Below are 13411 nucleotides of genomic sequence, written 5' to 3' on the forward strand. Positions count from 1 at the left end.
AAACCAGGCAAATATCTAGAGGAGTTGATGTACCCCCTGGAAGACCTCTGTGTACCCCCAGGAGTACGTGGTTGAGAACCACTGCCTTAAACCGTGTGCGCGCTTTCCTGGCGTGTACATGGGCACTGGGCAGCGCTGAGCCAGAGGGCGGCAAACAAAGACTCCCTTATTAGTGAGTGAGGCAAAGGCCATTCAACCAGACTGTACGTTCCCTCTTCCTGGAGAGGGTGTGGGCAGAGAGCTGCACATAACTGCACACAGCAGCTTTCTAACCAGAGAGAGATTCATAGACGCACTGTGTCTCCCCACCCACACACACACACTCTGGGCTTCCAGGCAGACGGGCGGAGTCAAGACTCAGAAGGGCTGGACCGATCTTCCTCTCTTATACAGAGAATTACGAGCCAGCGTGTTGGTTCAGCGTGGTGGCTGGGAAAGTTGTCTGCTCGCTATCTTGGAAGACGGTCTGAGTCTCTCTCGTCTTCTTCCCAAGGAGTCCTCTAGTCGCCGAGCTCCCAGGACGCCAGCAGGTAACTATTAGCTCTTTCTTTCTCTAGCTTTTAAGCACAGCAGCGTCTTGTTCTTAGAGATGATCTCCAGGTGCAAAATTTGGCTTTGGCCCCTGAATTTCAAACACGCTCAAGTGCAGGAGGGTCTGATTAATCTCCCAAGTAGTGTAGCTTGAGAGAGTCTCTTAGTCCAGTCCTGCCTTCTGAAAACACAACTCATGCCAGAAAGGAAAAGCCTGGGTGCATGTGTGCTTTTGCTGAGATCTTTAGCCACCAACAGTGAGGGGCAGACATGTGATTTTTCTCATCTCTTCTGTGTGTCCATGTCTTCCCTGTTTATCAGGACGTTTTGCTTTTGCCTCATTCTGCGGTCACTGCGTTTCCCCTTTTCGCTATCCCTCCCTCCCTCTCTCTGAGCCGAATCACTGAAGAGACAGAGCTACAGGATGAACGGGAGCTTTTGGTCCTTAGTTCCCCCGTGCGCCTCCATGTCAGATAGTCCCTGGTCCCGTCCCCCCCTCCCCCCATGCTTCAGGAAAAGTGACTAATTTATTCCTGAACCATCTTTGAAAGATGATTACAGATGAAAGTTCAAAAGTTAAGAAAGTCGCTGCTCCTGTTCCGGCAGCAGCCTTAACCCGCCTGGGCTAGATCCTCCTTCACTTTCACATGTCCTGGAGTAAGTGAGTGATGGACACCAGCATAAATGAAATCAGAATCTAGTCTATTGCCTTTGCTGTAGGTTTATTTCCAGACCAGGGTTGCTGGCCCTGATATGGCATTGGATGATGGCTGCTTTGGCATTGGGATCTCTCAGCCTTCTGCCATGAGAGCAGCTCTCCTCGCTGTCCCTGGCATAAGTGCTTTGGTGTTAGCGCTGGAGTGGGGAAAGCACATGACGGAAATTAGCTCCCTGCAGATAGAATTCTTTCTGACATTCGAGCAGCTAGCAGTAAAACTGGTTACCGACCCGTTCCACAAAATGGGCAGCGTCAGCAATCGCCACCTTATCCTTTGGGGAGTTAGAATAAGCCCAGCCTGCGATGTTCCTCAGATACTTCTCTAAATTGAAGGGCGAGAGGGGACGGGGGGGGAATTAATGAACAGAAGTTTAAGGTGAAAGAATTGAAAAGAAAAGTCTCCTTGTCGTGTGTCCTTACGGAGCTCAGGGTTTGTTATACAGCCCAGCTGGGATACCAGGCTACCTCTGGGGGAGTGAGAGCAGAACAGTGGATAATGACAGGAGAGACACCCTGGAGGTGGGGAATAGACCCTCTGACATGTGGCTTCCTAGGGCTGGGAGTGGGTGAGCGTGATGGTGCAAAACCTCGCTAATCAGAACTGTGCTACAGAATGTAGGAAGCTGCCCTGACCTCTCCCACTGGGGCCCCGCCCTCACCCCAGACAAAGGGGAAGGGACATCTGTTCCTAAGTGCAGCTTGCTTCCTCCCTGGTGACATTGAATATCTTATAAACTGGGGTGAGATCCAGCGCCCAGGAGAGCGAGGGGCTGGCAGCGCTGGCTGGAATCAGGCATTTTAGGCAAGTGCCCCATTCTGGCAATGGACATTTATTCTAACCTGCCCCACCCTCTATTTATTCCAAACCGTTCACCTCTCTCAGCTCTGCCTATGCATCTCAGTCCTTGTTATTCCAGTGCAGAGCACAGAGTGCTGAATTAGTTGTGCCACGTGTTGTTTCGAGTGGTGATGTTGATACCCATCCAGTGGGCACTAAACTAAGGCCACCAACCTTCATTACTTTTTTTAACCTACTGCAGGCTAAGATTCGAACCCAGATCGCCAAAGTTGACAGCACAGGGATGTACCCTGCTCGGTGCCACTTAACCCAACATTTTCAGAATTAAGCCTGGCCAAACTGGAGCCTAATTGGCATGCTCCATCACCACCCGTGTGCATGGGATCACAGTAAATGCACCTACAAATGACCATCTAGGTGTCTGTCCATTTGCACGCACATTACCACAGCTGCATGCACGGTTGCAGGAACTGCGCACGTTAGGTGCTCCACTGAGTATGCATTTTTGCCACAAGCACCATTTTCAAAAATTGGTGGGTCCTGCTCTCCTATGGGGTGTTTCCTTAGGCAAATCATAAAACTACACTATGGGCAGATAGGTATTGGGGCAGTTCGGACACAAATACAGTGCCACTGAATCTTGGTCTTGAGCCCCAAGCAGGGACAGTGGAGAAGGACTGGATGACATTCTAGGCCTCATCCATCTTTAACCTCTGTGCTTCTAAGCCGAGTGCTGGTGGGATCGTAGCAGTAATGAGCACTCATGTCGCAGAGGGCGAATGTGCTGTACTGCAGCAATTACCCGACCCGGTGGTTGCATAAACAGCCCGTGTTTCCAGAAATCCCTTCAAGGCTCTGCTGTGGGTGCAGCCTGTCCTTTGAATCTGCATGAGCCTTGACCTAACGTCCCCAGCATTAGCTGAGATTACGGCTCTTATCTGCAGGGCCCTTAAGGCTTGGTTCCTCCTGCCCTACCTTTGCTGGTATTCGTGTGACGACAAGCGCCTGCAATAGTGGAAGTCCTTGCTGAGCAGCACCAGAGAGAAAGCTCCAGAGTGCCATGGCACGCAGGGCGCCAGCCAGGGCTCCATTAGAGGGTTTGTGCCGGGAGGTGCACGTGCCATATTTATAGAGCTGGGAACAGAAATAACAGGATCCATTTAGAGCTTGGGCCAAAATAATTCCATCCCGCTCTCTCCCTGGGATTACCCGAGGTGGCCAACATTTACTAGCACATGCACTGGAGAGGGAGATCGGCTTGTGCATTTCACCCACACACCTCAAACGGAATGAGTTTTCAGTGCCCACCCGGGACGGACTCTCCCCTAGGGGGAGGAGAATCAGAGCTGTGTCTCTGGGCCATCTGAGATGGACAAGGCGCATCACTGAGACGGCAAACGAGGACATATATTTTCTCCCAGACTGATACCTACTTAGAAAGCCCACCGCCATAGCCTCTAATCGCCCTTTTTGGCACTACGGACTTCTCTGGGACCACTCACATGAGTACGGATTGCAGGATCAGCCCCTAAGTGTGTGCACCATTTGTCACCCCCGGGGTTACTAGATCTACACCTTGACCAAGGTAACTTTCCTCTGCTGCTCACCTAGAAGCTTGTTCTTCCCAGGGGTCTGTTTTTGACTCAGCCCCCACTGCATTTCTGGGTGGGCTGGGGCACAGAGCAGGTCGTCTTTGCTGAGCGCAGCCCCCACTATGCTGGGAGAGTAGCTCTTAACGTAAGTTGAAACGTGCCAGTGAATTCTTGCCCTGAAACACGCCTGAACCTGCTGATGACTTAAGGAGGCCTCTCCCCTGCCACATGGAAGCGCATGGACCTGCATCACTCACATGCCAATTTCAACCACTCCTCCCTTCCAGCCACATCCTTCGTAGACAGGTGTGTGATGCAGGAGTGGGTGAAGCCTGGTCTGGGCCCCGGGCTCACCCAGGGAAATGTGTTTGCTCAGAGCTTGGGAAAGACACATCTCTCCCCTTCCTGGTCTCTCATTACCTGCAGCTCTATGGGGAAGGATGGGGGCTCCTGGGGGGGACTGGGAGCAGAGCCAGTGACTCAGTCCCCTCTCAGAAGACCAGTCTAGCTGGCGTAACAGCCCTTACACCAACAAACGTCACCTACATCCCTCAGGATTGAATTACAAACAGCTCTGCTCATTCCGTCACACCTTGATTGTTCATAAGCAGATGGATCAGAGAACCCCAGAGACAGGTCTTTGTCATGGTTGGTTCTGTTTAAACAAAGGTTCGCTGGGCCCTACTTTGAATGTCCTCTCCCCCTCCCCCGACCCTCCCGTTTAGAAAGGAAGGGCTGTCCAATGGTTAGGACTCTAACCTAGGAACCGGGAGGCTCATGTTCAATTCCCTTCTCCGCCACCAACTCTCTGTGTGACCTTGGGTGAGTCATTTAGCTGCTCAGTGCCTCAGTTTCCCATCAGTCAAAGGGGGAATGCAGCACTGCCCTACCTCACCGGGGTGTGGGAGGATAAATGCATTAAAAGAGTGTGAGGTGCTCACATGCAATGATGATGAGGGCCAGATAAGGACCTGAGAGAGAGAGATTGTCCGGCTGCTCCACTAAGCTCTGGGAACAAGATAACACCCAGACCCTGGGCTCAGCTCTGAGAAAGCTCTGCAGAAGGAAGGAGGAGGCAGAGGAAAGGTTTGCTCTGCAGACTAGCACACTCTGAAGTTGACTGAAGAGACATGAAAGAGGAGCAGACAGTGCGGGGGTGGATAAAAGACCAGAAAGATAAACCACACACTGATGGTGTCATCTGACGATTTTCTGGTAATTAAACTATTAACTCCATGACTCAGACAGCCACGATTATGGGAAGAGAGATGCCTCAAGGGAGCAGAATCCAGTGGAAGATGCCACAGCATGAATCCTACAGCCCGGTGTTGTCAGAACCCAGCAGAGAAGCTAGAAAAGTAGCTCCAAGATGGAGAGCATTGGTTGGACCGTCCATCTCTGATTCCCCAGGGAAATCCCCAGAGCAAACAGACGTGACACTGGCAGCCAAGGCCTTGAGTTTAAACCTGCGATTTTCCAAAGTGCTTAGAGGAATTAGGTACCCAACTTCCATTGACTGTATGGTGGATTTAGGCACCTAACTCCCCTAGTCTCATTTGAAACTCCCAGCCTAAAACAATATCTATACTGATACTGTGGTAGTCAGATGCTGAATTTCTCCTGTGCAGGGTTGTTGTAGCCATTTTGGTCCCGGGATATTAGAGAGACAAGATGGGTGAGGTAAAATCTTCTACTGGCCCAACTTCTGTTGATGAAAGAGACAAGCGTTCGAGCTACACAGAGCTCTTCTTCTCACTAATTTCAAAGATTTCCACTCAGCAATGCACACATCACTGTATAACTGGCCAGAATGCCTGGGTCGCTGCTTTGTTCTCTCAAGTCATATAATAATAATAAATAATTAACAATTAGTATTTTACAGCGGCTTTTATCCAAGCCTTGCATATGCTGGGCCGCCTCACAGCAGCTTTGCAAGGGCCACTTAACAGCGGGTAAATGGAGTTACATACATTTATTATATATGTATATACAGAGTTGGTAAGGTACTTAGTCAGTGCCACACAGCAAGTCAATGGAAGAGCTGGAAATAGGGCTCCTGGCACCCAGCCCCCTTCTCTAAGCATCAAACCAAGCTTCTTTGTTTGAAATGTGAGTTCACGAGTTTACATTTCTGCCACGTCTGCCTTGCACAGAGTGCTTCAAAATACAGATGCCTGCAAAAGTCATACATTATGCCAAGGACGTACCTTGAAGCGCTGAAGTTTGTAAAAGTTTAAAACTTACGCAGGGTTTCCAAATACATTAGACAGCAGCACCAGACAAGCTCCAGACATGCAGGGTAGGGTTTGAAAATCTCACCCGAAAGGCCATTTCGTCTTCTTGTGGCCCTGCTCTATTGCTGTCGATAATAAAAAGAGCAAAGTGGGGGGTGGAGGAGGCTTAGGCCTTAATGTGACCTGAGAAACCAGAGGAGGAAAGTTGTATTTTCAGCCTAGGTTGGGAAAGGCCGGGAGTGAGATGGAAAGAGACGGTTGGTGATTCTGTAGTGCCAGGGGTAAATGAGAGGAGGGAGGGGGTTAGCGATGGGATGGGGAAGGTGAGGAGGGGGTAGGATGGGGGGAACCATGGAGGAGAGGGGAGGGGAAAGGCATGGGGTGAGTGGGGAAGAGGAGATGAGAGGGATGGGATATATAACTATAGGGTCTTTTCTGGACTGCACTGCTCTGTGTCCTGCTTTATCCGTAACTCTTACTTTTTGTGGCAGAAAGGAGGAAGATGGAAGTCATTAGCAGCCCAAATCCCACCATGTCTGCCATCCCCAAGCACATCCTGGACATCTGGGTCATCGTGCTGATCATCCTGGCCACCATCCTGGTCATGACGTCCATGGTGCTGTGCCCGGCCACGGCTGTCATCATCTACAGGGTGCGGACTCACCCCATACACAACGGGGTCGTGTGAGAACAGAGCCCGGGGCCGGCTGGCCTCCCTCAGGCCACGCTGGAGAAAAGACAGTGGGCGAAGCATGCAGCTCCCTGAGCTGACTCCATATGAGGCAGCACCATGGAGGGGTGGGGACCAACGTGCCAGCCAGGACATGGCAGGAAGCACAGGCTGATACTCCTGGGACCAGAACTCCCTGTGCATCACCCAAATGCACCCAAGGGAGCTGGGTTAGTCACCCACTCCGACTGGTGACAAAGCTTTCTCTGGAGTCTGGATGGGTGAGTCCCGCTCAGTGGCTGCAGAGGCCCAGAATGCCCCTGTCTGGGCTTCACCTCATGCGCTTCATGGCCCCCTCGTATTTACCCGGCGAGCTACTCGGAAATGACAGGGAAGCAGGCCAGGCGCCGCAAAGGAAACGTTCAACTTCTGAGAGCAAAGCTGTCGAAATGGTTTCCAGATGTGGTCGCTTTGGACGTTGAGCGACTCGCGCCGGGCCGCTCTCCCTCGCTGCGAGGGCAGGGGCTGGTGACCTCTGGTGCCTCACAGCTGGGATCTCCCATCTGCATGCCCCAAGCTCCCCCAGGCACTGGAGAAGAACAAGGAAGGGAAGTGGGGTTCAGTGAAAGTAATTTATTTGGCATGGGGGGAGGGGATCCATGTAAGGTGGCAAAAACGGGGGTGCATTTGGCTTCTGGGTTTGCAAGGCCGTGGGACAGTGAAGGGGCCAATCGCAGCCGTGTCAGTCTTGCTTGTTGCAGGCATATGGTGTAATTGTACCAGAAATGTACTAGGTGTGGTTTCAGGGGAAGGCCCTTTGGCTAACAGCTCTTGGGAGTGACACAGCATCATCCCCAGGCAGCCAGTCACCCCTTTTCTGGGCTTGTCACCTTGTTTTGGTTTCTCAATATCTTTGTAATGAAAGGGCTAGATTGGCACCCGCTGAACGGGTCCAGCCGGGATCAGTCCCAGGTTGCAATATGCCTCCACCCTGCTCTAGAGAGGCCCCTATTCCAGGGCTGCGGGGCCTGTTCAGTCTGGGTGGTCCGTTCAGCCTTTGACCTCTCTCCAGAGATTGCCAACATGGAGTCCGTTACTATGGTGCTCTGTGTGAGAGGGACACCCGGCCGCTGGGAGCTGGGCTCATGGTACACAGACTCTCCCCAGCCGCCAGAGGGTAAATCCGTGCTGGATGCGAACCACTGCTGAAGACCCCCCCCATGTCCTTAACACGCGCAAGCCCCGTAGTTTTCCTGCAGCCCCTCTGCTCTTCCTTGCCCAAAGACGGGGAGGAAATGGTTAACGAAACAGGAGAATGCAAATTCCAAGCCAGCGCACAGAGAGAAAGTGCAGTGAGGGGGGAAGAAGTGAGCCCCCCTCTTAGTACTCAGCAGCCAGTCTGGATTGGGTCCACCCTCTGGATATAGGTTCTAGACTCAAAGCTAGAAGGCAGCACAGGGTTATTTTATCCTCACCTGTAACGGGCAGCTGAGACTGCTTGGACACAACATTCCTAAACGGGGCCAAGGTATGTGAGTGCAAAGGGATGGATTAGAGCTAGCAGGGCAGTGCACTCCCCCTTCTCACTGGGAGAACCGGCTCACAAGCCATTTAAAGCACCACTGCAGTGAGTTTGCACACCTTGTTCTTGGGGGGGGTATTTCTGTGCAGTGGAAAAGCTCTGCGTACTCTGGTACAGTTGGCAGCCAGTGCCCAGGAGAGGGAGGCCAAGGACTGGGAAAACTCAAGACAAGAGCGCTTTGGCCCTACTATGTGTTGGACCCAGGCACGGAACAGCAGGGGACACTCCCGGGGGTTCGTGAGCTGCGTCCCAAGATGGGAATAGCGGGGGGACGGGTGTGGAAAGGCTGCCCAGAAGCTGGCTGTGCTGTACCTAGCTGCAGCCATTGCTCGCCGGCTGTTGCTTTCCCAGACACTAAAACTCCAAAACTTAAGCTGCCAAGTTTGCACCTTTTGAGGTGCAAGAAAAAGTTATGGGGGAAAAAAGGAACAGGAGGGTGAATGCAATGTACAATAGAAAAGCGTGACATAAATGTATTTATAGGACGTGTGTGAGCTTACACCATCATGTAAGCTGTGATATTGCAACAATCCATAGAATAAATGGACTTTATTCTACATGTGTGGATGTCGTAATGTTCCATCCGTGCTAAGGCCCATAAATCCTTCTTACACTGACCTCACCGGCAGCGTTGCCTGCACTCCCTGCCTGTCCTGAGCCATGGCCCTGGTTTTGTTGATGTGTGAGATGGGGAACTCCTCGAGGCATGGACCATCTCTTCTTCTGTGCTCTGTAACAGATTGTGTATGTCCTCAGCGCACCGCGTTACGGAGGTAGGTACAGCTACAAAAAGAGAAATGAATATGCTTAAAGTAAATAGCGTCAGATGGAAAACAAACGGATAAGATAAAATCCCACAGAACTCTTAACAAAAACCAGACAAAGCCATGGTACGCAAAGTGCTTGCTGGGGTGCTGCAGCATGAGGTTTTGTTTTCTCATGTTCAGGCTGATCTGTAGAACTTGCTCCTCTCCCCAGACATCTTGTGACCACCACGACCTCACTGCGTGAAGCACAGCATGGCTCTTGGTGCAGGGCTTTTGTTTACATCTTGAGTTTGAAACCAGCTTTACGTGAGCAAACACAAGACGGGGCTAAGTCATAAGGCTGTGGTGTGGGAAAGCGGTGGAAGCTTGCAGGTTTCTGAGACCACAGAGAGGCAGTGGGAAGCTGTTACCTTTACCTACATCCTGTTTCTGCCCTCAGAGGTGCTAATGGGAGATAGAAAAATGCTGACGATACAGTGATGCAGCTTGGAAAGGGACATTCCACTGCTGATGTTCTTTCGGCAGAATCGTCTCAGGCTGGGTAGCATTTTTCCAGTGCAGCTTGACGAGGTGCTGGCCTGAAGGCACCTGTGGACTGTGCGGCAGTACAGGCAGTGCAGCGTGCTCGCACCATGGGAATGACAGCATGAGGTACAAGGCGATGGAGAATCAGGTCCAAAGTCAGTGATAGAGGCAGGAACGGAACCCTAGAGTCCGGACTCCTAGTCGCTCTGCGCCATGCACTGGCGTATTCTCCTTTCCAGAGGGTTTCAAAGCATTTTAGTTTACAAAGTAATGAGTTAGGCCAGGCCTGCACAGGGGACACACAGCTACCATTACATGATAAGCAACAGCTCTCATGTTGTTTAGCCAGGAGGCTGGAGTTATCCCATGGCCTCTTTAGCCTCCACCTGGACAGTGACCAGGAATGAGCAGAGAGGACCTTGGTTTAACATCTGTGTTTCCCACTGCTACTCAATCCTGTGGACCCCTGGCTTTGGAACGTCTGAACTTTCCAATCCTGGGCATAACATGTCTGTTCTCCATGCAGCTCAGGGCAGTGGGAATTAGATGTACACCAGGCACCACAGTTGTTGGGAAATGCCACCTGGGCTCTAACACAGTCTTGGGGCCACAGTCCCAGCGGATAGTGATCTGTGCCACAGGAGCGATACAGCTGCTTAAATGAGACGAGATCAGCATCCTGCTTACCATGAAGGAGACCTCGATACTATGGTAACACTGGGTATTTACTGAGTTACCATAGCAACGGTATGGCAGCTCCACTAGAAACAATGTTTAATCCATGGTCATTCTAGAGGATTTATTTGTGATGACATCATGACTGGTGAAGAGAAAGTAGATAAGGAAGTGTTGTTTACTCCTTCTCATAACACAAGAACTAGGGGGTCACCAAATGAAATTAATAGGCAGCAGGTTTAAAACAATAAAAGGAAGTATTTGTTCACACAATGCACAGTCAACCTGTGGAACTCCTTGCCAGTGGATGTTATGAAGGCCAAGACTGTACCAGGGTTCAAAAAGGAACTAGATAAATTCATGGAGGATCAGTCCATCAATGGCTATTAGCCAGGATGGGCAGGAATGGTGTTCCCAGCCTCTGTTTGTCAGAAGCTGGGAATGAGCGACAGGGGATGGATCACTTGGTGATTATCTGGCACTGGCCACTGTCGGAAGACAGGATACTGGGCTAGATGGACCTTTGGTCTGACCCAGTATGGCCGTTCTTATGTTCCACTGTGTATACGGCTTGAGGGGGGGATGGGCTGGGGCAGAGAGAGCGCAAGAACTGCTCAGGCAAAGATTTAAAAGCAATACAGCTGCAATGAAATGAAATGGAACTGTTCCCCTGATCCCCAGTGTGCCGATCGTCAGCACTGCCAGCAGATCCGGCTGTGCTCCCAGTTCAGCAAGTCCCTGGCCCGGTCCCAAGATGCTCACTCACAGCACTGCCAGGCACATCTGCCACCGCTCGCATCGAGAAATACAATTCTCGATGTGGTTTTATTCGCCTTCTCCAGGTAACTGGGTGTTGTAAGGCTCTGCACAGAAACCAAAGGGGTCTGATGGCTAACCATGATGAGAACAAAGCTGGATTCTCCACCACCCAGGTGCCCGTCATGCAACCCATCTCTTCTCACTTTCACATTTGATGGCTCCCACAAGAGTTTAAACAAGAAAGTGCAGAACGTGCCTCTGTGCCTCGGGGCCTCGGTGCAGGTTGTGTTCTGTAACCATGACTTTGTCAGGCCAGGAAAACGGGAGCCAAATATTGTAGCTGCTGCAGTTTAATGGCAAGACGTTGAGGGTTGGATCCAAAGCCTGCTGACGTTAATGGACGTCTTTCCAAAGAAGAGCTGTTGGGTGTGGGATCGTGACAAGTACATCTGTGGTAACTCACCATATTTTTTATATATTCATATAAATGGGGAAGCCATGCGCTGCTCAGGCTCCAAATTATGAACGTGCAAATGGAACAAAGTTAAAACCTAGAGCTTCAGTTCTCGTCAAGGGATTTAGTTGGACAACTGGCTATGATTAGTCCTAAATTCATAGGAAACAATTATTCCCAAGAAAACATCAGCAGATTCAATTACTGAAAGAGCTAATAGAGTTTCTTTTTGAATGGCCAGTTGGTGATGTATCAGGGCACAAGGGCTCAGGTTGTGGAGAAGAAGAGGGATTGGATTAGATCTCCCCAGAGGAACAAGAAAGCGCGGCTCAGGAAATGCGCCTGTCCCTGGAGAGCATGTGCCTCCTTTTGCCAGAGTACACAGTGCCCAGGAAATACTTGTTTACTCCCAGCAAACACACAGCTCAGGAAATGCTTCCAGCCCCAGACCACACGCAGCCCAGGTTGTTAGAGGACAGGCTGCCCAAGAGACACCATGCTTCTCTCTAGGGAACAGGATGTCCATGGCCACAGAGGACGCTGTTCAGGAGATACAGTCATGTTCCCAAAGAACACACAGCCCATAGTGCCACCTGGCCTATGACAGGGGCTTCCAAAAGACTGCCATGCTGGGGAAAGGCAGATGGGGAGGGGGGAGCCCTTCCCAGCACCCCCTGAGGACAACAGTTCTGAAAGCAGGAGAAATCTGTTTTCCTTCCCCCCATTTACTGCTGCATCTCATTCCCGCCGATCCTGCTGCAGCTGGGGCCTCCTCCACCCTCCCACTTGGAAGGGGCTCTGCTCCTTGCCTTCTTGACTTGTTCCACCATCTTTGACTCCTTTTGTGGCCTCTGGCCATGTGTTCCCAGCAGGGCCGGCTCCAGGGTTTTGGCCGCCCCAAGCAGCCAAAACAAAACAAACAAACAAACAAACAAAAAAGCCGCGATCGCTGCGACGGCAATTTGGCGGGAGGGCCTTCACTCCCAGGCGGAGTGAGGGACCGTCCGCCGAATTGCCGCCGAATACCTGGACGTGCCGCCCCTATCCGGAGCGGCCGCCCCAAGCACCTGCTTGAGAAGCTGGTGCCTGGAGCCAGCCCTAGTTCCCAGCGGCCCTGGCCCCTGGCCCTGGGTAGTGACGAGGCACTGTGCCTCCAGACTGTGCGGTGGGAGAACGAACGCAGCATCCCCTCCCACTGCTACTCTGCTACGCTTCAGTACAGCATGCTCCAGCTGTGTCCGCGGCTCTGCAGGGAGTGGCTGTTTACTCAGAACTGGGCTCTTGGTTATCAAAACAAGCCTTTGCAGCCCAGGCTTGTACTTCATTTGTGGGTGGGTTGGATTTTCAAGCTTCCCCATAACCGCGGAACCACTTTTCTACAGAAGGCAGGCGGGATTATTGGCAGGGCAGTAGCAGAGTAGAAGACTAGATGCCCGGGGGGCTGCTGGTCAGGACTGAGGTGCACTGGTGCCGAGCTCTGGGGGGCTGGCGGTCAGGATTTGGGCGTGTGGGAAGTAGGGGAGGAGCAGCGAGCGTTGCTGACGGTTGTGTGTTGGAGGCGAGCACCGTCTCTGTTTGGCTCTGGCTAGCTGGCTCTTCTCTGAGCCCTTTCCTCAGTGTGAACCACATCCGCTTCCTGATGCTGCCGGCCTAGAAAAGGCACAGGAATGTATTGTCCTGGGGGGAAAAGAATAGGAAATTCCTCTCCTCTGCTGGGCCACTAACTCGTTTGCAGCCCTCCCCCAGCTCCCTTCAACTTATATTCCTTTCATTATCCCTCTGCCTCATTCCAGCAGGCCTGGCACATCATTCTGAAAGCCCACATCTGGAGTCAGTTGAGACTATCCTGTGGCTGCTAGCTAGGCCCAAAGCTTTCCCCTGATTCCTCCTCACACACACAGTCCCTCAGTCCCACCCCACCCTCCTCAGCCTCTCTCGAGCTCTTCTCACTCCACTAGCTAAACTTTAATGGCCCAATGCAGCCAATGGAAAGACTCTCGCTGACCTCAGTGGGCTTTGGACCAGCTCCTAAATGATCATGGTCCCCAGGGCCAGGCAGCTGAGCCAACCTGCAGGAGGGCGCAGACTTTCTTAGAAGAGCGGCC

At 51.8% G+C, this 13411-nt stretch overlaps 1 protein-coding gene across 1 annotated transcript; it reads left to right on the top strand.

The window, feature by feature from the left end:
• The first annotated feature begins 331 nt into the window (after window positions 1–331).
• On the top strand, window positions 332–8683 carry SMIM3 (small integral membrane protein 3). The gene is made up of 2 exons (XM_024217063.3): window positions 332–530; window positions 6366–8683. Exon 2 carries the CDS (start codon window positions 6377–6379, stop codon window positions 6560–6562), a length of 186 nt encoding a protein of 61 aa, XP_024072831.1. The 5' UTR covers window positions 332–530; window positions 6366–6376; the 3' UTR covers window positions 6563–8683.
• The last annotated feature ends 4728 nt before the right edge of the window (window positions 8684–13411 follow it).

This window comes from Terrapene carolina, unplaced genomic scaffold, assembly GCF_002925995.2.
Source record: "Terrapene carolina triunguis isolate 2854851 unplaced genomic scaffold, T_m_triunguis-2.0 Scaffold629, whole genome shotgun sequence".
NCBI lineage: Eukaryota > Metazoa > Chordata > Testudines > Emydidae > Terrapene > Terrapene triunguis.